Source organism: Scyliorhinus torazame, chromosome 10, assembly GCF_047496885.1.
Source record: "Scyliorhinus torazame isolate Kashiwa2021f chromosome 10, sScyTor2.1, whole genome shotgun sequence".
Classification (NCBI taxonomy): Eukaryota; Metazoa; Chordata; class Chondrichthyes; order Carcharhiniformes; family Scyliorhinidae; genus Scyliorhinus; species Scyliorhinus torazame.
This window is the reverse complement of record NC_092716.1, coordinates 104,485,188-104,511,708: the sequence shown is the minus strand read 5'-3', so window position 1 is coordinate 104,511,708 and position 26,521 is coordinate 104,485,188. Positions and strand designations below refer to the sequence as shown.

Sequence of the window (26,521 nt, the reverse complement as noted above, 5' to 3'; positions counted from 1 at the left end):
GCCCATTCTAACCCACCTTCCAACACCTGGTCTGCAGCCTTGCAGATTGCAACATTTTAGATGCAGGTCCATATGTCTTTTAATTGAGATGAAGGTTTCTGCCTCCACCCCTGAACCAGGCAGTGAATTCCAGAGACCCACCACCCTCTGGGTGAAGCAGTTTTTCTTCATGTCTCCTCAAATCCTTCCATCAATTTCCTTAAATCTGTGCCCCTTGGTAGTTGACCTCTCCACTACGGGAAACCGGGCTTCCTTGTCTACCCTATCTAACCCTCTCATAATTTTGTAGACTTCAATCAGGTCTCTCCAATGTTCTAAGGAAAACAACCCTCGCTATTGAATCTTTCCTCAGAGCTGCAATTTTCAGCCCCAGGCAACATTCTTGTAAAGCTCCTCTGCACTCTCTCCAGAACAATTATGTCCTTCCCATTAAGTGGTGACCAGAAATGTGCACAAAATCCCAGCTGTGGCCTAACCAGAGTTTTATACAGTTCCATCACTCCATCCCTGCTTTTGTATTCAACATCTCGCCCAACAAAGATAAGCATTCCCAATGCTTTCCTTACCACCTTACTTATCCTTCCTGCCACCTGTGGACATGCAGTCCGAAGCCTCTCTCTTCCTCATCCCTCCCAATATCCTCCCATATATTGTGTATTCCCGAGCTTTATTTGCCCATCCCAAATTCATTATCTGACGCTTCTCTGAATTCAATTCCATTTGCCACTTTTCCGCCCATTCAACCAAACCATGGATCTACACGGCCAATTATTGTGTCGTCTGCAAATTTCCCAATCATGCCACCCACTTTAAGCTCAAATCATTAATATAAACAACAAACATCAAGTGACTCAACACTGAACTATGTGGAACACCACTGGACACCGTTATCCATCCTCAAAAACATCCATCATTTCCCTTTGTTTCCTGTCATTCAGATAATTTTGGATCCAACTCGGCATATTTTCCTGTATCCCGTAGGCTTTGCTTTACTGACCAGTCTGCCACATAGTACTTTGTCAAATGTCTTACTGGGGCAGCACGGTGCCGCAGTGGTTGGCATTGCTGCCTCACGGCGCCAAGGTCCCAGGTTCGATCCCGGCTCTGGGTCACTGTCTGTGTGGAGTCTGCACATTCTCCCCTTGTTTGCGTGGGTTTCGCCCCCACAGCCCAAAAATGTGCAGGCTAGGTGGATTGGCCACACTAAATTGCCCTTTAATTGGAAAAAAATTAATTGGGTACTCTTTAAAAAAAAATAATTTTTTTTAATGTCTTACTGTAATCTAGGTCGGCAGCATCCACTGCACTATCCTCATCAATCCTTGTTACTTCCTCTCAAAATTTGATCAAATTAGTAAGATGCAATCTTCCCCTAACAAAACCATGCTGACTATCCATGATCAATCCATTCCTTTCTAATTACAGTTCATCCTGTCTCTCAGAATTGATGGTAATGATTTGCCCACCACCGAAGTCAGACTGACTGGTCTATTTGGCTTGTCCCGCACATGGTACGACATTGCAGACCTCCAATCCTCTGGGACCTCGCTTGTATCCAGTGGGGATTGGAAAATTATCTTCAGAGCATTCACTATTTCCTCCCTGGCTTTTTAAAAATAAATTTAGTGAACCCAATTATTTTTTTTCTAATTCATAGGCAATTTAGCATGGCCAATTCTCCTACCCTGCACATCTTTGGGTTGTGGGGGTGAGACCCACACAGACACGGGGAGAATGTGCAAAGTCCACACAGACAGTGACCTGGGGCCGGGATCGAACCCTAGTCCTCGGCGCCGTGAGGCAGCAGTGCTAACCACTGCGCCACCGTGCCGCCCACGCTTTGCTTTCCTTATTACCTTTTTTATGTCACCCCTTCACTTCTTGTATACCTCTCGGCTTTCTACTGTATTAAGCTTTTTGTGATTATGTAAAGCTTTCTTTTTTTGCTTTTTCTTACCTTGCATACTAGATAACCATGTGGCTCTAGAATTGGCAGCACCGCCCTTTTTCTCCATGGGGATATGTCTACACTGCGTCTGCAGAATATCACTTTTGAATGCTTCCCACTGGCCTGTCATTGACTTCCCTTCAAGTAGCTGTAACCAACCCACTTTTACCAGATCAGGGGCGGGATTCTCCAACCCCCCCGGCGGGCCGGAGAATCGCTGGGAGCTGGCGTGAATTCCGCCCCCGCCGGTTGCCGAATTCTCCGGCACCGGATAGTCGGCTGGGGCAGGAATCGCGCCACGCCGGTCGGCGGGCCCCCCCCCCCCGGCGATTATCTGGCCTGCGTTGGGCCGAAGTCCCGCTGCTGTCATGCCTGTCCCGCCGGCGAGAATCAAACCACCTCTCTTACTGGCGGGACTAGGCGGCGCGGGTCGGCTCCGGGGTCCTGGGAGGGGCGCGGGGCGATCTGGCCCCGGGGGGTACCCCCACGGTGGCCTGGCCCGCGATCGGGGCCCACCGATCCGCGGGCGGGCCTGTGCCGTGGGGGCATTCTTATCCCTCCGCCTTGGCCACAGCCTCCGCGATGGCTGACGCGTAAGAGACACCCCCCTTGCGCATGCGCAGGGATGACGTCAGCGAACGCTGACGCTCACGCGCATGCGCGGACTTCCGCTGCCCGGCGAAGTCCTTTCGGCCCCGGCTGGCGTGGCACCAAAGGCCTTCCTCGCCAGCCGGTGGAGCGGAAACCACTCCGGCGAGGGCCTAGCCCCTCACGCTGAGTGCGTGGCCCCTAAATGTGCGGAGAAATCCGCACCTTTGGGGCGGCCCGACGCCGGAGTGGTTCACGGCACTCCATCCTGCTGAGACCCCCCGCCCCGCCGGGTAGGGGAGAATCCCGGCCGAGCTCTCAACTTTGTAAAATTTGACTTTCAGAACCTTTGCTCCTGTTCGACCTTTGACACAATGATGATAAATCTAACCGTGCTATGGTAAGTGGTCAAAAGTTTCTGTCTTCGTTCGCGGCTTGGATTTTCCAGTGTGGCTGAAAAGTGAATGGAGTTTTGGCTGGAACTCCAAATTTTCCATTCGCGTTCGAAACAGATCCAGCCGCGGATGAGATTGAAGAATCCTGGGAGAAATTCTCCCAAACGGCGCGATGTCCGCCGACTGGCGCCCAAAATGGCGCCAATCAGAAGGGCATCGCGCCGCCCCAAAGGTGCGGAATGCTTTGCATCTTTGGGGGCCGAGCCCCAACATTGAGGGGCTAGGCCGGCGCCGGAGGGATTTCCACCCCGCCAGCTGGCGGAAGCGGCCTTTGTTGCCCCGCCAGCTGGCGCGGAAATGACATCTCCGGGCGGCGCATGCGCAGGAGCGTCAGCGGCCGCTGACAGTTTCCCGCGCATGCGCAGTGGAGAGAGTCTCTTCCGCCTCCGCCATGGTGGAAAGAGTGCCCCCACAGCACAGGCCCGCCCGCGGATCGGTGGGCCCCGATCGTGGGCCAGGCCACCGTGGGGGCACCCCCCTGGGGTCAGATCGCCCCGCGCCCCCCCCAGGATCCCGGAGCCCGCCCACGCTGCCTTGTCCCGCCGGTAAATAGGTACTTTAATTTACGCCGGCGGGACAGGCAATTTATCTGCGGGACTTCGGCCCATCCGGGCTGGAGAATCGAGCGGGGGGGCCCGCCAACCGGCGCGGCCCGTTTCCCGCCCCCGCCGAATATCCGGTACCGGAGACTTCGGCAACCGGCGGGGGCGGGATTCACGGCAGCCCCCGGCGATTCTCCAACCCGGCGGGGGGTCGGAGAATGACGCCCCCAGTCCAACATCTCCTAATGCTCATTCACTGCTAATTCATCCACTTGCCCAGCTTCATTACCCAAGACTAAATCTAGAACTGCACTTCCTCCCGTTGGGCTTGTTACATGTTGGATAAAATGCAGTTCAAGAGTTTTGTTCCCTCTGGGCCTTTCACACTGTTTGTATCCAATTGATATTTGGGGGAGTTGAAGCCCCCAACTATTATCATTAGTTTTTTAAATTTCAGAGTACCCAATTCATTTTTTCCAATTAAGGGGCAATCCACTACCCTGCACATCTTTCGATTTTAGGGGCGAAACCCATGCAAGCACGGGGAGAATGTGCAAACTTCACACGGAGAGTGACACGGGGCCGGGATCGAACCTGGAACCTCAGCGCCGTGAGGCAGCAATGCTAACTGTGATGATGTGCATCAATGGAAATGCATGTAGGCTAACTAGACACTAGAGTGAGCACCAGAAACATCACACACACTCAGCCAATAGATCAGTTAGATAGGCGATGACCAATGGACAATCACGATGCACACGGAGGTGACATGACCACAGGGGGGCATTACACCAACCCATATATAATGGACACCACACACATGATCTGCCCCTTTCCAGTGGAGCCAGTCAGTGAGTAGAGACACAGGGTTGATTCAATGTTACACCCACCACGTGGATTGCAGCAGCTGGTTAGTCAGTCTGGGTAGCTCTCGTAGGATTAGCAGTAGTGTCGAACCCGAGTAATACAAGTCTAAATAGTTTAATAAACGTGTTGAAGTTATCTCCACGTCTGAACCTTCCTTTGTCAAGTGCACCACAAGGAAGCCGCTTATGTTACACCTACAACATAACAGATCATGATACCAGGAGTGAACTGGTTCAATCCAGATAGCCATACCTCAGCGTACAGTGACAACCAGCAATACCCAGGCAAGATGTTCGAGATCCGGGTTCTGCAGCAGCTCCAGTGCCACGGCGATCTCCGCAAAAACTGACGGGTATTCCGGCAAATGTTTGAAATCTTCCTGGTGGCAGCCGAACTACTGGCCGATGCTGAAAAAACAAAGCTTCTCCTCACCATCGCCGGTGCCAGAGCAGAAGAAATCTTTAAAAAATTCAAGTTCTCCAAGGGGCAAAACAGGAGCTACAGCCAGGCAGTCCTGGACAAATTCGGCAAATACTGTGAGGAAATCACACTCCAACCAGCAAGAAAAGGTAAGAGAAGCGCCAGTACTCACCTCGAGGCCGAAATCCCGGAGCAGAGAACTATTTTGGTTGGCGGCCATCTTTCTACAGGGACTGCAGTTGCGCAAGAAGCGCACAGAACGGGAAGGTCCGTTTGCGCATGCGCAAGACGCCGCACATGTGCATTCATGAAAACGGCCATCGGTAAAGGAACAGCGATCTGTGCATGCGCAATCGCTTCCTACACGCTACATCACATGCATCATGACGTCAGAGGCCCAAGACCACGCCCATTTAAAGGGGAAACGTCCCAAATCAAAGAAAAAATCTTTTAAAGCCGTAAAACAACCTTCCTTCACCTGGAATGACAGCACAATGCCTCAAATTGAACCAGGGAATGAAATTAACCTCTGAAGAACCCTGCAACAAGCAGTTACCTACACCCAAACCGATGATTCCGACCTTGAATACTTCAATACCGACCGTTACATTTTCTCTGGACCTCGTGAGTCCAATGCCAGTTCCGACGCAAACAGTGATGATATGGTCCGAGAAGACAATGACTCAGACAAACCTTTCACCTTGGGAGGCTACCACAGCACCAAATCCGAACCGCAACTAGACGTGTTGCACATTGGCGCCCCCGTACTGAATCCGACGCAGACGCGGATTCGTTCTTCGGATTTGAGGATCTTCAGCCCAGCAGATATGATATCCCAACTCGTGAGTGCAGGATGATGCTGCAGCCTGAAATTAAGAGACAGAGAGCGGTACACGTCCACAGAGAGCGGCCTGCTGCCACACAGAGCGTGGTCCACGCACCGCTCAGGGTTCCCGACTCTACGAAAGAAGATATACAAGACTCCACACCCCAGTCCTTGCATGAACAAGAAGTGACTCTAGAGTCACAAGCCTCCACAGCAAGCTCTGGACAGACTCCACAATTGCAGAAACGCAAGACTCCAGAGCGCAGTCTTTACACACACAAGACGTGACTCCAGTGTCACAAGCCTCCGCAGCGAGCTCGTGGACAGCCTCCACGATAGAAGCAACGCAAGACTCCGACGGGCAGTCCTTGCAGGAACAAGACCATGAGGGTCTAGCAACCTCCTCTGACCAACTAGCGGCAGACGATGCAATTCTGCCATGCTCAAGTAAACAGCAAGAAGACTATGACAGTGTACCATGCTCCAGTGCACAGCAGGAGGCCCATGACGGTCTATCATGCTACAGTGAAGAACAAAGCGACGATGACAGTCCAAGCCCAAATGAAGGACAACAGCAAGACAATGACAGTCCACCCACATTGTTTGCACCACCAGATGAAGACTTTGACAATTTACCCAACCCAAGTGAACAACAAGCAGCTACTGAGGCTCTACCCACAGTATGTGAGACGAGTGACGACAGCATCCCACTTCCCATGCAAGATGTGCAAAGTGACAGACCTCAGCTAGTGCGTACAGAGGCACTCGACGATCACTGTGAGAACACTGGTGACTCCGGTGACACCATGATACTTCCACCCTCATTCGCTCAAAGCTCTCCACAAGTCTGTGCATTCCTGCATGTTCCGTCTCCAGACGTGCAGCTTCAAGAAATCTCAGCTGACTCCAGTGAACCTGCAAAGACTCCGGACGGGGAGCATCAACAAACCAACACTGACTCAGTTAAAACAGACCAGACTCCAGATGGGGAGCAACCAAACGCTGACTCTGATTCATGTAAGCCGGACTTTACTCCAGACAGGGAGAGCCGCAACCTCAGTGATGGCATGCTCAGGGTGACAGCAGATGCCACAACGACAGGAAATGGATCACTTAACAATTACACTGGGTCAGTAATAACAAGCAGCGGCTATAGTGCAAAAGGAATACACCAATATTCACCACCCCTATATCCGCACATTTTTTCCACCCCAGCACCCAGTATTCAGGCATGCAGCAGCCAGGAGTCTATGCAGCATATTCTCAAACAGGCCAGCACTACGGATTGCCCACTAATGGAATCAAGACCGAAGGAGGACTACCGCAAGTGCAATCTGCACTACAGACTGGATTCCTCAGTCACAGCCCAGGATTTGCTACACCACAGCCTGGCATATTCCTATCAGATGCAAGGTTCTAGTTTCACACCATCACCAGGTATTTATGTGAGCAGCAATTCTGATTCCAATTCGACAAGCTTCAACGGTTCTCAGCAGGATCACCCTTCCAGCACAGCATGTGGCCAGAACCAGTATGTACAGTCTTATCCAACTTCAACATATGGCACATCCATGACCTCGAATGATGCTGTTGATGGTACCTCTTCAACGTCAACACCTTATCAGCTACAAGATGCCATCCAACAGCACCATCACAAACATCGGAAAAAGAAAGCGACTCCAAATCAGACAGCGAAGTGACTTGACCACTTCTTGGTTCCTGTGGCGCAGGAACATTGATGGCGTTCATAACCAAGAGAGACATTTGACCATGATGATTGATGGTTTTTGGACTCACACAAATGATTTGGACTTATTGTTTAATCACTGTTCCCACGACTTGTATATACCTTACCTTATCAACCTGTTCTTTGTTCAATTTTCTTAAAGTGTACAGAAAATATGAACATATAAAAAAGGGGGGATGTGGTGTGATGTGCATCAATGTAAATGCATGTAGGCTAACTAGACATTAGAGGGAGCACCAGAATCATCACACACACACACTTAGCCAATAGATCAGTTAGCTAGGAGACGACCAATGGACAATCACGATGCACACGGAGGTGACACGACCACAGGGGGGCATTACACCAACCCATATATAAAGGACACCACACACATGATCTGCCTCTTTCCAGTGGAGCCAGTCAGTGAGTAGAGACACAGGGTTGATTCAATATTGCACCCACCACGTGGATTGCAGCAGCTGGTTAGTCAGTCTGGGTAGCTATAGTAGGATTAGCAGTCGTGTCGAACCCGAGTAATAGAAGTGTAAATAGTTTAATAAACGTGTTGAAGTTATCTCCACGTCTGAACCTTCCTTTGTCAAGTGCACCACAAGGAAGCCGCTTATGTTACACCGAGAACATAACAAATCACTAACCACCGTGCCGCCCCAACTATTATTAATAACTATTATCTCTGTCCACCTGCCTCTGTCTCTCTCTCTCACTCACTCACTCACTCTCTCTTCCTCCCTTCCTCTCTTCCCCTCGCTCTCACATTCTTGTCTGTGTGTCTTGCTCTCCTTCTGTGCTGCAGATTTCCAGTTTGCCAGTTGCCTACTCTTGGTATGGGGACTGCAAATTTGGATACAATGTCTGGAATTTTCCAGGCAGCCTGAGGCAGCTTTCCCTCCGTAGAGGCGGCTTGCCATTATCCACCGACTGGATCTGCCAATCCTGGCGAAGTCAATTTTAATTTGCATGGCTTTCTCATTCTGCTGCTGGGGAACCAGTGGCTGGGGTCGATGTTGGCTGGACTGGAAGATCCTGTCGTCGGGAACGCCTGGGAAATCCTGCCCAATGGCTCTTGCTACTTATTTGTATTTACGTATTTCTCTAAAACACGTGTCCCTTTTTACCTTTAGTTTCCTGTGTATTTGAGATGGCCGAAGGGGCCTTTGGGGAAACTGTGGCACAATAGTAATGTAACTGGGCTAGTAATCCAGATGCTCAGGCTGGTGCTCTGGGGATCGTGGTTCAAATCTCACCATGGCAGCGAGTGGAATTCAAATTCAACTAATAATTCTGAAATATAAAGCTGGTCTCAGTAGTGGTGACCATGAAACTATCATTGATTGTTACAAAAACCCATCTAGTTATCTAATGCCCCTTTCGGGAAAGAAATCTACCGTCCTTACCTGATCTGGCTTACATGTGATTCCAGACCCACAGCAATGTGGTTGATTCTTAACTACCCTCCGAAATGGCCTGTCAAGCTGTTCAGTTCAAGGGCAATTAGGGATGGGGCATTAAATCCTGGCCTTGCCAGTGATGCCCACATTCCGTGATCGAATATTTTTAAAAAGCTAACGATTGATCCAAGGCTGTCATGTCTGCCTGTACAGTACATGCTCAACATCATCCCGCCTTCACCTCCACCGGCTCTCCAAATGCCTGCACATGCTTATTCAGTTCTGCAATCAGGGACAGCTTCGCTAGTTTTACTTTGCCCATTTGGGCTTGAGGCCACGATTGTAGCTCCACCACACTCGACCAAAAGATTGATATCATCTACCTCTGCATGAGTCTGAGACCGTCTGGTCCACTGTACTCACTATCAAAGAACAAAGAAAAGTACAGCACAGGAACAGGCCCTTCGGCCCTCCAAGCCCATGCCGACCATGCTGCCCGACTAAACTACAATCTTCTACACTTCCTGGGTCCGTATCCCTCTATTCCTATCCTATTCATGTATTTGTCAGATGCCCCTTAAATGTCACTATTGTCCCTGCTTCCACCACCTCCTCCAGTAGCGAGTTCCAGGCACCCACTATCCTCTGTCTAAAAAAACTTGCCTCGTACATCGCCTCTAAACCTTGCCCCTCGCACCTTAAACCTATGCCCCCTAGTAATTGACCCCTCTACCCTGGGGAAAAGCCTCTGACTATCCACTCTATCTATGGCCCTCATAATTTTGTAGACCTCTATCAGGTCGCCCCTCAACCTCCGTCGTTCCAGTGAGAACAAACTGAGTTTATTCAACCGCTCCTCATAGCTAATGCCCTCCATACCAGGCAACATTCTGGTAAATCTCTTCTGCACCCTCTCTAAAACCTCCACATCCTTCTGGTAGTGTGGCGACCAGAATTGAACACTAAACTCCAAATGTGGCCTAACTAAGGTTCTATACAGCTGCAACATGACTTGCCAATTCTTATACTCAATGCCCCGGCCAATGAAGGCACACATCACCGTTTGCTTTGTAGCTGTTCACTGAGCTGGAGATTATCATGAAAAGTTTCAGCTTTTATTGACTCTTTCTTAGCCCCCATTCTTCAAAGAGTTGAGTAAGATTTCAGGAGTTCTCCATCAGAATCACATAATTGTTACTGCGCAGAAAGAGGCCATTTGGCCCACCTTGTCTGCACCGACTCTCCAAACGAGCAGCGTGGCTTGGTGGCATTCCCCTGCCTTTTTCCTGGACCCCTGCACCTTGTTTCTATTCAAATAATCACCTAGTATCTCTTGAATGCCTCGATTGAAGATGCCTCCACCACATCCCCAGGCAGTGCATTCCAGACCCCAACCACTCATTATGTAAAAGGTTTTCTCTCACATCACATCTGCTTCTTTTGCAAATCATATTAAATCTGTGCCCTCTTGTCCTTGATGCTTTCACAAATGGGAATAGTTTCTTCCTATCTACTCTGACCAGATCCCTCATGATTTTGAACATCTCCATCAAATGTCATCTTAGCCTTGCATTCTCCAAAGAAAACAATCCCAATTTCTTCAATCTATCCTCATAACTCATCCCTGGAACCATTCTTGTAAACCCCTTCCGCACTCTCTCCAATGCATTCACATCCTTCCTATAGCGTGGCACCAGAACTGTGCACAATATTCCAACTGAGGTCTAACCTAGTGTCTTGTATAAGTTCAACAGTATAAGCTCGTTGCTCTTGTACTCTGTGCTCCTTTTGATAAAACACAGAATACTATATGCTTTATTAACTGTTGTCTCCACATGTCCTGCCACCTTCAATGATCTGCATACATATACACCCAGGTCCCTCTGCTCCTGCACCCCTTTAAGAATTTTACCCCTTATTTTATATTGTCTCTCCATGTTCTTCCTACCAAAATGCATTACCTCACTTCTTTGCATTCATCTGCCACATATCTGCACACTCCACCAACTTGTCTATGTCCCTTTGAAGTTCTACACTGTCCTCTTCACAGTTTACAATACTTCCAAGTTTTGTGTCATCTGCAAACTTTGAAATTGTCCCCTGCACACCAAGATCTAAATCATTAATATATATCAAGAAAAGCAAGGATCCCAATACCAACCCCGGGGAAAACACCACTACAAACCTTCGTCCAGCATGAAAAATATTCATTGACCCTTGCCCTCTGCTTATGGTTATTCATCCAATTCCCAAGCCCCCCAAGCACAGGGCTAAATCACTGGCTTTGAAAGCAGACCAAGGCAGGCCAGCAGCACGGTTCAATTCCCGTAACAGTCTTCCCGAACAGGCGCCGGAATGTGGCGACTAGGGGCTTTTCACAGTAACTTCATTTGAAGCCTACTTGTGACAATAAGTGATTTTCATTTCATTTCAATTCTGTATCCATGTTGCTGCTGTCCCTCTTATTCCATGAGCTATAACTTTACTCATAAGACCGTTGTGTCGCACTGTATTGAATGACTTCTGAAAGCCCATGTACATCATATCAAGAGTGTTGCCTTCATTAACCCTTTCTGTTATCTCAGGAAACTTCAGCAAATTAGTTAGATACAATTTCCCCTTTAGAAAAATGTGTCTAACTAATTCCCCCTTTAGAAAAATGACTACTGATTATATCCCGGATAATTGTTTCCAGAAACTTGTCTACTACTGATGTAAGAACATAAGAACTAGGAGCAGGAGTAGGCCATCTGGCCCCTCGAGCCTGCTCCACCATTCAATGAGATCATGGCTGATCTTTTGTGGACTCAGCTCCACTTTCCAGCCCGAACACCTTAATCCCTTTATTCTTCAAAAAACTATCTATCTTTATCTTAAAAACATTTAATGAAGGAGCCTCTACTGCTTCACTGGGCAAGGAATTCCATAGATTCACAACCCTTTGGGTGAAGAAGTTCCTCCTAAACTCAGATATCAAACGGACTGGTCTGTCATTGCTGGGGTTTTCCTTACAACCTTTTTTGATCAAGGGCATAGCATGCTCAATTCTCTAGTCCTCTAGCACCACCCCTGAGTCTTTAGAACACCGAAAGATTTTGCTGGATAGGTTGAAACTCACACAGGACCAGATGGGAGGCCAATAATGGGAGAAGAGTCAGAATGAGATGTTCTGGGTTAACCACAATTCCAATCCCTTGTTTTTCTTTCAGGCTATACGGATTATGAAGAGTGTTTTGCAGATGTACGGCAGCTACGAGAACTTTGAGGTGGCCACAGGGGGTGCTATGCTGTCAAAGAGTAAAATATGGACATGTATCAGAAGTTACATGCGGAAAGAAGGATGCTCTGGAGAGGTGAGGGAGATTAAATGCCTGTGTCCTCACAAAGACTGCACGTCTATGTACAAATGTTTGTCTGTTTCTTCTGTATGTGTGCACATTCTGATGTTCAGCTTCCTCTCAAAACCCCACAGCTCATTTGCCTTTCCATACATGAGTAAACTGGATTCTTATTTACCACCCCTGCTTCCCTTCCCTGCCATGTGTTTTCATCCTTGACTAATGCTACCTTAACAAGGCCAAGATCTATTGCCCATCCTTAGCTGCACTTAAGAATGTTATGGTGGGCCATCTTCTTTAAGTCTGGAGGAAAGATAATGCCATTAGGAAGTGAGTGTCACTGGCCGGAATTCTCTGGCTGTTTGCTGGCAGCAGGACTCTCTGGTCCTGTCGGTAGCGTGCCCACGGGTTTCCCAGCAGTGTGGGGTGGCTTCAGTGTCAATTCCCATTGGCAGCAACGGCAGCAGAGAATCCCTCCGCCAACAAACTACTTGCTGCCTGCTGTAATCGAGAAACACGCGGCTGAAGAAGCCCGTCCAGGGTTTTGATCCAATGACCCTGATGAAACATAGGTCATATGTTCAAGTCAGGGTAGTGTATGATTTGGAGGAAAACCTGCACGTGATGGTGTCCCTAAGCTCCTGCTGCTCCTGCCCCTCCAGAAGGTGGAACTCACAGTTGTGGGTGGTGAATGAGAGGCCTTGAATTCTTGCTGGGGTGCACCTCCTCAAGAACCAACAGCTCTCCATTACACTGCATAGGGGCCTATTCCTGAGGTAGCCAAGGGAGATTTTCAAAGAATGATAAATGTTTGGAACAATCTCCTGAACAAGGCAATGGCAAAGATTTACTAAATGGAGCAGTTTGGATTGGCTGAGAAACCATTTGTCTATCTAATTTTCTTTACAGCCATAATATTTCCTTTGCAGGAAGGGCTAATTGATAGGATTCATTAGGCAGGAGGGCTGGATTTGTTATTATTCTTTTGTAGCTCTCTGGAACATTGAGGGCCATGACAGCATTACAGTTGGCACCAGGCTGGGATTGGCTGTTGGACCTGCCTAAGTCAATGGACATTTGAACAGCTTGCAGCATTTTCCGGCCTGACGTGGCGGGGCTGTAAAATTCCACCACAGGACAAAAAGCTGGTCCATTGAGTCCCATTGAGAATTGACATCACTGAAAGCTCCAACAGCCCAGGCCCTCAAAGGGTTGAGAGTAGAGTTAGTCAATGTAAATCTAGTCAGCCAAACTGTTTCTATAGGACCTGTCTGAGGAGGGATAGGGCAGAAGAGAAAGGGTCCATGCCAGGATTGTAGCTTGGCAGGGTGGCACGATGGCATAGTAATTAGTACTGCTGCTTCTCGGCACCGAGGAATTGGGTTCAATCATGGCACATTCTCCCCGTGTCTGGGTGGCTCTCACCCCCACAACCCAAAGATGTGTAGGGTAGGTGGATTGGTCACGCTAAATTGTCCCGTAATTGGAAAAGAAAGAATTGGACACTTTAAATTAAAAACAAAACGATTGTAGCTTGGATATCTAATAAAGATGAATTTTATTATTATTTAAATATAACGACTTCCTTTCTAAGGATGTTGGCAGGTGTCCATTGTTTCCGGCTGGTGTGAGGCCCTGTCCTCTGCACAACCACTCCCCCAAAGTACCCCATGCCGCAACAACTCATGCCATATTTCCAGCGGTACAGATTGTTAACTGACCCGGGGAACAGGGAACATGGGAATGTTTCTTGGTCCAGTTCCCCAGGCCTGTTCTGTGGGTCAGTTAGAAATATAGTTCTCGAGCTACATTTTGAACAAGGATTTTTTGTTTTTAATGTATGTTTATTAAAGTTTTACATAATAACAAACAAGCAACGAAAACGCAAGAGTACAAGAATTAAAAGCAAACCGAAAACAACAACAAAATTGACGTAAACACTAAACCTAATGCCCCTAACAGCTGGTGGTGTCTAGATCATTGAAATGATTGCCATCTCAGGTAGAACCTCTCCACTGAAACCCTGATGGTGAATTTTAATTTTCTCTTTCTGTAGGAATGACATTAAATCACCCAACCAGGCAGAGACATTGGGCGGAACGGGGGACCTCCTACCAAGTAATATTCGCCTCCGGGCTCTTCGTTCATGGAACACGGGAATCGCTGGCCAGACCAGCATTTGTTGCCCATCCCTAATTGCCCTTGCGAATATCCTGCATTTATATAATGCCATTCGCAACGTGATGACTGCGCGAAACGGGCACGGGCACAACCGGTTCTGGCCCCCTTGGGGGCCAGCACGGCGCTGGAGCGGTTCATGCTGCTCCAGCCTTCCTTCTCGGTGCCAAGTGGGTGCCGCGCCAATCCGTGCATGCGCGGGGGACTTCCTCAGCGCGCCGGCCCTGACGAAACATGGCGTAGGGGTCCAGGGGCCGGCCGCGTAATAAAATAGGGCCGGGGCTGGAGAGGCCGGCCTGCCGATCGGTGGGCCCCGATAGCGGGCCAGACCCCATCAGAGGCCCTCCCGGTGAAGGAGCGCTTTTCCTCGCCCCACAGGCCGCCCCCCCCAACCCTACACGCAGAGTTCCCGCCGGCTGCGAGCAGGTGTGAATGGTGCCGGCGGGACTCTGCCGTTTCCGCACGGCTGCTCGGCCCATCAAGGCCGGAGAATCGGCGTCCCAGCCGCGGACAGCGGTCCGCAACCGGCGGCGTGCCAAACGCACCGGCGCAAATGCCGCCGATTCACCGATCCTCGGAGAATTGCCTGCCAGCATTGGACCAGCGCCGCGGTAAAAAATGGCGCGAACAGCAATTCTCCCATATGGCGCGCGCGGCATGGGAGAAACCCGCACGAGGTGTTCCAAAGCACTACCTGGGCAGGATTCTCCGATATTGAGGCAGTGTGTCCGCGCCGTCGTGAACGCTGCGCATTTCACGACGGCGCGAAACGGCCACGGGCACACCATCGATTCAGGCCCCAAAAAGGGGACAGCAGCGGAGCCACGAGTAACGCGGTGGGCGTTGTGCCAGAGCAACGGCGTCATCGTGTACCCGGCTGATGCTGCGCCGCGTCATTTAAAGTGCGCGATTCGCGCACAGGACCCGAAGGATCGAGATGGCTGAGCCCCGCCGTGCCGCTCCCAGGTACCGGGACAGTGATCATGAGGCGCTGCTGGACACTGTAGGAGCGCAGGGCCATCGTGTGCTCAAGACGTGGGCACCGGCAACCATTCAGCACTGTGAAGCGCGGCTGCTGTGAGGTGGGCACCGCAGTTAGCGCTGTGGGCACACCTCCCGCTCTGGAGACCAGTGCCGAAAGATGCTCCACGACCTCACGGAGGCTGCCAAGGTAAGTATCCCGAGAGTTCCCCTGGGCCACTCCCCACCCCTCCCTCTCCCCCACCACATCTCGCGGGACCCCCCCGCCCACCCATGCAGGGGGGGGGGTTGGGGACACCGCGTTGTACCCGACACACATGGGCAACACCCCCCCCCTTGAGAGCTGCCATGGCGTGGTGCCCAGTGTCCCCATCCAGTCATAATGTTGCCAACATCTGCACGTCTTGATGCTGACCGCCTAACTCTGATGCTTCTCCCCTCCTCACACTGCACCCTCTACCACTGCCCCCCCTTTCAACCCACCCTGTGACACATACCCCTCCACCCCCTAACCCCCCCTGACACCACCCCCTCACAATGCCCCCTCCACCTCCTAAACCCCCCATGACACTCCACCCCTTCATAATGTCCGCTCCACCCCCTAACCCCCCCTGACACTCCACCCCCTCGCACTGCCCCCAAGCCCCCCCCTTTCAACCCACCCCCTCACAATGCCCCCACCACCCCCTAACCCTCCCCTGACACTCCACCCCTTCATAATGCCCCCTCCACCACCTCAACCCCCCCAACACTCCACCCCCTCACACTGCCCCCAAGCCCCCCCTTTCGACCACCCTCTCACATTGCCCCCTCCACCCTAACCCCCCCCGACACTCCACCCCCTGACACTGCCCCCAAGCCCCCCCCCCTTTCAACCACCCTCTCACACTGCCCCCTCCATCCCCGAACTCCCCCTGACACTCCACCCCCTCACACCCGACTCCGAGTGTCTAATGATACATGCCTCATTGTCTTCCCCAGGGCCAGGAGCCGATTGTCTAGGGACGTCTCGGACAAGCCCCCGCCGTCCAGCTGCAAGCTCATCCTCCCCCACGGACGTAAGGCAGAGGAGGGAAGGAAGACGGACAGGAGGGCCCACCTCTGAGGCCGGGGCACTGGAGGGGGGCGCACAGAGGATGGACAGACACGATACGGACGAACACAGGACGGACAGTCAGGACACTGATGGCCGTGAATCGGACGAGGAGAGGGCTGCGAGCCAGGACAGTGACGGAGAGAGGACAGGGACTCTGGACAGTGACGCACAGAGGACGGCCAGACAGTTGACGGACACACCGGACCCGGCACCTAACATGGGCCGCGGACTAGTTGCGTCGGTCCAAGGATCGACACAGGAGACCCCAGACCAGGGGACAGATGAGGACCTTGAGTTTGCGGCACTGCTGTCATCCACAACATCCACCATCGCAGATACACTCACCTCGGTTGGGCACATAAGTGATGAGGCTTCGGGGTCACTGACTGGTGCGCACCACACAGCCAAACCGGTACAGCAGGTGGAGGTAGGAGCAGCCGAGGGGCTGGATGGTCGGAGAGCAGACCAGGCCCACCACCCAGCTGCCGCCCAGACGGTTCCCGAGTTCCTGGACTTACCAGACCCACCGACAGACCCGATGCATTTGGAAACCCAGGGAGTGGACAACGGGATGACGGCCGTCCTCCAGCATCTGCAGACGCAGTTGGAGGAGTCCATCCGCGTTCCGGAGCAGGGAGTGGTGCTGGCCATGGCTGCCACCCAGGCCGACACTGCACGGGTGGCGTCCGCGGTGGAGGCAATGGGACCAACGGTTTTGGCCATGGGTCGGGTTCTGCAAGGCGTGGGGCTTGATGTACATGCGTCATCCGTGGCCCAGGATAGGGCTGCCCTCTCCCAGGCAGCCATGCGCCAGAGCCAGCTGGACATTGCCGCCACGCTCCGGGGTCTGGCCCAGTCTCAGCAGGCCATGGCCCTGTCCCAGCAGGCCATTGCTGAGAGCATCGGCGGCCTTGCCCACGTGCTGGATGGTGTCGCAGAATCCCAGCGGGAGGTTGCGCAGTCCCTGACAGGGCGCACTCCCTGAGTTCCATCGCTGGGAACGTTCAGACCCTGGTCGATTCCACAGCGGGCCTCCAGGACTGGCAGCGCCAGGCGGTGGTGCCATGGCGCCTGTCTCCGTGCGCACCACCGTCCCATAGTGAGGCCCGGGGGCCACCGGGCTCCCCGAGAGAGGAGGAGGTTCTGGGGTCCGTCCCGGTTACTCCAGCAAGGGAGGTCCCGGAACACTCGGACTCCCCCCGTTCCATCCCTGGTGTATCTGGTGGGCAGCGGGCAGAGCAAGGTGGCACCACACCATCCAGCACGCCCGCCGAGCAGCCTGGCCCATCCAAGTGCGACGCCCCAGGAAATGCGCGCCGACGGGACCAACGTCGCAGGGCAGCAGTCTCAGCAGTCCACCTCCACTCCTGCTGTACCGTCTGGGGAAACACCAAGACGTAGTGGTAGGGCCTGTAAGGCAAAGAAGTTAGACACGTAGTAAGTTGGCACGGGTGCAGGGCACAGCCTAGTTGTAGGGGCTAGGGCACTTGTATGTGAATGTCACGGTTAAAGTCACTGTTACACCACCAAATCTAGATGCCGCTGTGCTATATCCGGTGCCTGAGGGGTCGTGAGGGGGACCGAATGATGCTAGGGGTCGAAGTTCTGTACAACGGTGAGGCCGGGTGTGTGTTTCTTCCCCCCCGCCCCCCCCCCCCCACGCACCCCCCCCCCCCCCCCCCCCCCCCCCCCAACACCCCCTCGCCCTCAGCACATCAACACCAGCTGTCCCATGTGGTGGATTGTCCGTGACGCATACAGGGACCACCAAGGTGGAGAGTTCAGATCTGGCCATGAGTCAGACATTGTCTAGCGATCCAGAGCTCAGAGCTCATCGCAGAGCGGGTTGTCATCAACCGTGATCTTGACGGTCACCGGGATAGCATGTCCTCCTCCCGTTCCACGTGGTCCCAGGTGCGCCATGAGGTGGCATGTATGTACCACGGTCTCACGACTCAATTGGAGTCTCCTCCTGCATGCCGTATCCGGAAGGTCCTGGAACGACATGCGGTCCCGGTACACTCGAGGTCGCATGGGGCGCCGTCGGCACCTTGGCACCACCTCCTGCTCCTCCCCCTGCACCCCATCAGGATCCAAATCCTCATCCTCTGCATGCCCGACGATGTGGTGGGTCATTGTCACCCTCCGCCTCCTCATGCACCTGTCGGGCGAGAGGGCTTGCAACATGAGCGGCTGGCACGGGGCCCTCTGCAGCCAGTCCCTCAGCTGCAGCCGCCGCTGCCCAGCTGCTCTGAGCCGCTTCCGTCGGTGGTGCCGAATGGCTACCTGCAGGGCAGCCGCTCCTGCCACGGCGGCAAACATAGATGGCTGGTGCGCAAACATGACGAACTACAGAAAGGGGGGGGGGGTTGGGAAGGAGAGACAACAACATGTTTAACGAAGGCGCTTTGACACCTCGACAGCCAGGGCCCATGGGATACATGGGTGCCCCGGCTGCCTGGTTTCGCTGCAGACAGCATGCAACCTTCGCCGTGCCCACAGTACCGTGCCCACAATATCCGTCCACCGCCCACTTCACCCCGTCTCTCCTCATTGCGGCGCCACTGGCCTCAGCCCATCACCATGACCTGCACTTGGAAGCGTGTCTTCACCACCGTCCTGCCATGGCAGGCATGCTGGCGTGTCGCTCCCGCGGGTAACCTTGCCCGCCCTCCCCCCCCCCCCACCCCCACAGCTTTGCAGCATCATTTCACCCACCCCCTCCTCATTCTTCCACCCCCTCCTCCTTTACCCACCCCCTCCTCATTCCCCCACCCCCTCCTCCTTCCTCCACCCCCTCCTCCTTTCCCCACCCCCTCCTCTTTCCCCACTCCTTCCTCCAACCCCTGCTCCTCCCCCCCCCCCCCCCGAGCATGGCGGCATCCTTCTCCGAGAACCCTCCCACCGCCCCCAGCACCGGCCGTGGACACCACTTCCTGCTGCCTACGGTGAGGCCGGCCACTCACCTCCTTCCTCCACATATTATTTACCAGGGGTGAACGGCGACGACGTGACCGGACTTCGGCCCATCCGGGCCTCTGAAAAGCGGGGGGCCCGGAGAATCGCCGTACTTAGTACCTCGGGCGATTCTCCGGCAGGCGCAGCGCCGACCTCGATGACTCCGTTCTCGCCGGTTGGGAGAATGGCGGAACAGCGTCGGAGCGGCGCCGCGGGAAAAAATGGCGCGAATGGCGATTCTCCCATACTGCACGGCATGGGAGAATCCCGTCCAATGGTGTACGTTTAAAGTTCAGTTGTTGTTGTAATGTAGGGCGTGCAGCAATCGATTTGCACACTGCAAGATTTCACAAACAGCAGTGAGATCATGACCAGATAGCCTGGTCATTGAAAAATTATTGTTAATGACATTGATTGAGAGCAGAATATTGGCTAGAACCCCCATACCTCTTGGAAATAGCGCCATGGGATGTTTTGCACATGATAGGCCAAGGGGTCTTCGATCTACTGTCTCATCTGAAAGACACATCCTCGTGCTGCACTTGCTCAATAGTGTGACAGCATTCGCAAATAGATGCAAAAGACCTCATGGCCCTACTTCGAATAAAAGTAAGGGAAGTGTCCCAGCCAATATTTATTCCTCAGCCAACATCTAATAATATAATCTGGTCATGATCACACCACTGTTTTAGAACCTTGTTGTTAAATTCCTAAATTGACTGGTGTGTTTCTTATGTTACGGTGATGAGGATACTTTGAAAGTATTTCATCAGCTGCAAAGCACTTTGCGAAGTCCTAAGGCCATGTAAGGTGTTACATAACTGAACATTCTTTTTTTACATGACCCTCTTGAGAGTTTCTTTTACATTCAATTCTTCCTTTTCCTCGGTTCTCTTTTTGGGCTCTCTGAATTCCTTTTCATCTCTTGCTGTTCTTCTATTCCACTCTACTCTTTTCAATCTGAGCTCTCGTTCTCTCTATTTTCTCTATTTGTGCTCTGAGCTTAACTTGCCTTTCTCTTTGAAGTCATCCTTTTTTTCTCACTCGTTTGAGTTTGTCCCTCGTTTCTTTTTGCACGCTTCCCCCTTCACCTCTGTTTCTCCCTTTCTTCCATCATTTTCTATTTGACTTGCTTTTCTTTGCTCCTTTTCCATCCCCTCTCTCTCTCACTCTCTTTCTCCCCCTCACTCTGCACGTTCCTAGATGGTATTTTTTCAAGAGGGCCTCAGTGAAATAAGACTTTACCAACTTGAATTTGAATCCAAGCGTTCCAGACAAAGACTGCTCAGGGCTGATCAGATTCTTTGCTATATAAATTACTGTCTGCTACTGTTGAGTTTCTAAAGCACGGAGGTGTATAGCAGATGCGACTGCCCATCTGGCATCACAAATAAATGTTGATGTGCACCGTTGCTGCACTTCCGGCAATAAAGCTGGAAATCTGACGTCGAGCCAAAATACTGCAGCTCTCCATCATTCTGCTTAAAACAAAATCTGTTCAATCCTCTTGACTCCTTATAAGATTAGTTAGTCAGGAGCACCTCGGGTGTCAAAACATTCACCCGTCTGAAGTCAGTGGTGTTTTTTGATCATTACTGCTGAGGCTCATTAAACACAGCCTGCAGATCGTACACTACAGTTTTCTGACATTGGTCTTGTCACCAAGGTAGCTGGTAGCTCTGCTCCTCTGCTAATGTCGTCACCTTTGACTGATTGCCAGAAAGCATCCACCGGGGAGCAGGCAGAGCCAGACAGACCCATTCAACCCTCAAGCGCCTGGGTCTCCCTGGCCCGGTTGCGTCTGATTTAGGTTGCTTTGATTGATTGAACTTATGCGGTGCTGCTGTCTGCAGAGGTGCAGAGTGGTGCTGACGGTATTTTAATACTGCTGTTGCCTCACTGACCTCCATCTGAACCTGCTCGTCAAATGGCGAGAGATTTCCTTCTTACCACTCTTTCTGGTGAAGCCACTCTAGCCATGAGAGAAAAAAATATTTGGTGAACAAAACAAATCTATCTGACAGGAGACCGCAAATCCCCAAATGTTGTACATATTATTACGTATAAATATAAATTTACATAAATACATATATATATTATATACATATATATACACATCCTATATATTACATATATACTTTATTCTATCTATACACAATATATAACAGAATGATTTTTCCTTCCTTTGATATCTTTGTAACCGCAAGGCACTGTAAAGTTTCCCCCTGGTATTGGGACCCAGCAGAGATTCCTGATTCCAATTCCCACGCTGACTGTAACCTGATGTATTTTCTTTTTTCCAGGTTCTTTAATTATAATATGTTGACATATATTCAGTGTGCAGTCAGACACCAGGTTCGTCTTGTCCCTGAGACCCTATTCCCACTAAACTGCTGATAAACTAATTTTCCTTCCTGATTACCAAGCTAACCGATGTTCACAGTTGTCTCACTTCAGATATTGTCCACACCTCCTCGCCCTCCAATTTGTTGCAATTACTGTTTTCGGAAAAGCAACCGTGACCCCACAACTGGCGGTGGCATGGTGGTTAGCACTGCTATCTCATAGCACTTGGGACCCATGTTCAGACCTTGGGTGACTGTTTGCATGTTCTCCCGGTGTCTGCATGGGTTTCCTCCCACAGTCCAAAGATGTGCAGGTTAGGTGGATTGACCATGATCAATGCGTGGGATTATGGAGATGCGGGGAGTCCTAGGTAGAGTGCTCTATTGGAGGGCCGAATGGCCTCCTTCTGTACTGTTGGGATTCTATGGATCCTTGCGACCTGCAGTCCCATCTCAAACATAATTTCCTCTCCCAATTTTCTTGTCGCCTCACAAATCCAGGTTTATAGTTCCCAGAACTCCAATTTTGAGTCTATGCAGTCAGGTTTCAGCCTCTCCCAGCCCTGAAATAACTCATACTTAAAATTACAAGTGACTGCGGTAAAGGTAAATTTTCCCTCCTCATCCTTCTTGACCTGTCTGCAGCCCCTGACTTGGTTGAACATGCCATTTTCCTCCAATGTCCCTGCACCAATGTCCACCTTGATGCAACAGTGCCCGCTTAGTTCCATTCTTATTTAAACATAGCTGTAGTATCCTGTAAGATAGGTGACTACGAAGTAGATCAATGAATAAACGGTTTATTAAGATAAGTAACTTTACAAAGAGTGGAAAATAAAGGCTACCATACTCCGTGACTCAGGACTTCAAACTGGCAAGGAAAACCTGTGCTTCGGCCCAGGACTCGCAGGCTCCGGCTCAATCGACCACTGGTTACATGATCTTCTGAGAACACCCTTAAAGGGGCATGCTACCACAGTAGCCAGAGAATCAAGTGGAAACACTTCTCTTCCCCTTTCTTACACCATTACCGCTGGTTTCCCAAAGTGACCTACCCGTGGGCATCTTCCTGTTTATCGGCATGCTGCTCTTTGGTGACATCATTGGAAAGCACAGCATCAGTTGCATATGCAGTGATGACACCCAACTCTCCCTCACCATTACCCGTCTTGACTCCTCTGCTGTCTCGAAATTGAAATGATCTCTGCATTCAATACTGGATGCAATATTCAATATTGGACTTCAATATTGGAAAGACTGAAGTCATTGTTTTTGGTCCTCTTTACAAGCTCTGTTCTCCAGCTACCAATTCCACTTCCCTCTCTGGCAGTGTCTGAGGCTGAATTAGACTCTTTGCAATTTTGCTGCCATTTTTGCCCTGAGATGAGCTTCAATCACATCTCCTGCTATCACTAAGACCACCTGTTTGCACTTTGTGTAACATGGTTTGATTCTGCCCCTACCTCAGCTCACCTGCTGCTGACACCCTTTTATTTATTCCTTTGTGACCTCTAGAGTTTATTCTTCCTGCTCCTGCTTGACCTCCCACATTTGTCCCTCTCTAAACACACGGTCATCCAAAGCTCTGTCCTAACTTGAACCAAGCCTGGCTCACTCATCACCCCTGTTCTCACTAACCTCCATGGGCCCCAGTTAACGAATGCCTCGATTTTAAAATTTTCATCATTATTTTGAAATTCCTTTAGTGACCTCTCTCCTCCCTATCTCTGTAATCTCATCCAGCGCTACAACCCATCAAGGTGCCTTTACCCCTCTAATTCCGGCTGCTGACCATCTCTAATTTTCATTGCTCCATTATTTAGTAGCTGTACTTTCATTGCTAAGCCAATGTGACAGTGTACAGTGCTGATGGAATATTTATGGTGGTACAGTACTTGGTACATTGTCGTAATGCAGCAGATCTATGACACATTATGGTAATATACAGGATTACACAATTTATTCTAATAGTGTACTGTGTATTGAAGTATTGTGTGGAAGTACACAGGGTGGGATTCTGTGATCCTGAGGCTAAGTGCTGACGCCGTCGGAAATGTCATCGCATTTCTCAATGGTGTCAACACGGCCTCAGGATCAGCAATTCTAGCCCTTACAGGGGGCCAGCACAGCACTGGAGTGGACCACGGCGCTCCAGGTGCTGATCCCGGCGTCAACTGGGCGCCGCGGGGTCCGCGCATGCGCAGTGTCATGGGCGCCAACGCGCGCATGCGCAGTGGTTCCCTTCAATGCGCCGGCCCTGACGCAACATGGCACAGGGCTACAGGGGCTGGCGCGGAAGGAAGGAGGCCCCCAGCCAGAGAGGCCGGCCCACCGATCGGTGGGCCCCGATCATGGGCCAGGCCACATCGGACCCCCCCCTCCCACCCCCCACCACCACAGGCTGCCCCCGCACCCTTCAACGCCGAGTCCCGCCAGCAAAGAGCAGGTGTGAACGGCGCCGGTGGGACTCGGGTTTTTTTACGATGGCTTCTCAGCCCATCCCGGGGAATCGCATCCTGGCGTCGGGGTGGCGTGGCGCAATCCGCGCCGGTCGCGGGGATTCTCCGGCCCGGCCCCGGGCTGAGATAATCCCACCCACAATGCCAGTGATGTATTCTGTTAGGTTTAGTCCATTTTCTTCAGTGGGACCAAGAATTTTGTAGGATTTAAAATGAGCAGCCAATCTACTTCAACCTGTGCCCTGCAGTAGAGTGAAAATTCATTCCTAACATTAATGGCAGTAATCTATTACCTTTTGGTGTTTTAACAATAAGCTTTCTCATGAAATTATATTTTGGATGTATTCTGCATGATTAACAGGGCATGAATCACTAAGTTCCCAGAGTCGAACACTGCCTCGTGATCAATGGATAATTGGGGGGCGATTCTCCGAGCCCCGCGCCAGGCCGGAGAATCGCCGCAACTGCGCCCTGACGCCGGTGCGCAATTCTCCGAGGTGCAGGGCCACTGATTCTTTGGCCCAGATGGGCCGAGCGAGCGGCCGCACGTATACAACCGAGTCCCGCCGGCGCCGTATACCTCGGTCTCTGCCGGCGGGATCTCTGCGCAAACGGTCGGGGGGGCGGCTCCGTCCCCGGGGGGATGGGGTCTGGCCTGCGATTGGGGCCCAGCGATCGGCGGGCCGGCCTCTCCGCCCCCGGGCCTACTTTCCTGCGTGACCGGCCCCTGAACACTGACGCCATGTTGAGTCGGAGCCGGTGCACTAAACAAGTCCCCTGCGCATGCGCGGGTTGGCGCGGCGCCCATTTGGCACCGTGGAAGGAGGCTGGAGCTGCGTGAACCGCTCCAGTGCAGTGCTGTCGCCCTGTGGGGACAGAATAGGTCATACCCGGGCCCAGTTCACGCCGTCGTGAAATGGGACGGCGTTCCCGATGGCACGAACACTTGGGCTCCATTTGGGAGAATCACTCCCTTGGTTTAAGCTTTCTTCAGAGCTCGCGGGCAATATATACAGACAGCTCTTAAACAGAGTTCAGGGCCAAATCTGGGAGGAGAATGAAGAGGGTTGTGTGAAAAGTTTACTGGATAATCTTGTGTTAAGTAAGTTGGTTCAACGTTGAGTGCAACTGGATGCAGTGAAACTAGAAACAGGCTTCTGACACAGGAGTGATAGTGCTCACTGGCTTGTGCACTCTTACTATCTCAGCAGCTGTGTCCTGTAGAGAGAGTCTTAATGCCCTGTGTGCTTTATAGTGGTGGTGTCCTGTCTGGTGATTGGTTGTTTTGTGTCGTGTGTGTTCATTGGTTATCCTGTGTGTCAATCACTGCCTGTCTGCATCTCATTATATACATGAGGAGATATTATGTCATCTCCCTTCTTTGAAGTAAATTTTGGAACATGGCAATATATATACATGCATGATTATATACAAGTGGTGAGTGAATGGACATATGTACATGGGAAGGTGTTTATCGTGCAGATACAGAGCAAACTGAACAAAATTTACAAGATTTAAGTCTATCGATTCAGTCTTTGTGGCGGGCGATGAATTCTTGTTGATCGCCTCAGAGGTGGAGGGGGGGGCGCCGGCACTTGGACAGGCGGGATTGCTGCCATGTCAGTGGCTTCATGGAGAGGCGGGATCGCTGCCAGATCGGTGGCCTCGTGGTGCGATATGTCCGGAGGAGGCATGATGACATGCGGAGAAGTGCGGCCAGGCGGTCGGCAGGGAACTTTTCATAGCGCCCTCCTGTTGCGCCGTAGAATGGAGCCATCAGCCATTTGGACAACGAAGGACCTGGGGCAGCCTGCCTGATGACAATAGCTGGGGCTGACCAACCTCCCTCAGGCAACTGGACGTGAACAACATTGTCTGGAGCCAGCGCAGGTAGATCCTTGGCATGAGCATCATACGTGATCTGCTGCTGGTCCCTGGATCACTGCACTTTCTGCAGCACCATGAGGCGGTCAAGGTCTGGAATATGGATGGCTAGAACAGTCGTCCTCAGGTTGCGGTTCATGAGCAGCTGCGCCGGAGACAAACAAGTCGACAGAGGGATTGCCCTGTATGCCCACAGCGCTAGGTTGAAGTCCGAGGCTGAGTCTGTAACCTTGCATAGCAACCGCTTGACAATATGGACTCCTTTTTCGGCCTTCCAGTTTGATTGCGGGTAATGGGGACTGGATGTGATGTGACTGAAGTGGTAGGATCGTGCAAAGTTGGACCACTCTTGGCTGTAGAAACATGGGCTGTTGTCACTCATTACTGTGAGTGGTATGCCGTGCCTGGCAAACGTCTCTTTGCAGGCATTAATCACTGACTTGGTGAGGTCCGACAGTTTCACCACTTCCGGGTAGCTGGAGAAGTAGTCGACCAAGA

The 26,521-nt window shown here is 51.6% G+C and overlaps 1 protein-coding gene across 4 annotated transcripts in view; it reads left to right on the top strand.

Moving 5' to 3' along the window:
* The window catches only part of kiaa0895l, a 192,000-nt gene that overhangs the window by 139,287 nt on the left and 26,192 nt on the right, over positions 1-26,521 (top strand). For all 4 annotated transcript variants that reach the window (XM_072518554.1, XM_072518556.1, XM_072518555.1 and 1 more), the window contains one exon: positions 11,994-12,137. In XM_072518554.1, the coding sequence (XP_072374655.1) occupies positions 11,994-12,137 (144 nt within the window). The remainder of the gene's footprint in view (positions 1-11,993; positions 12,138-26,521) is intronic.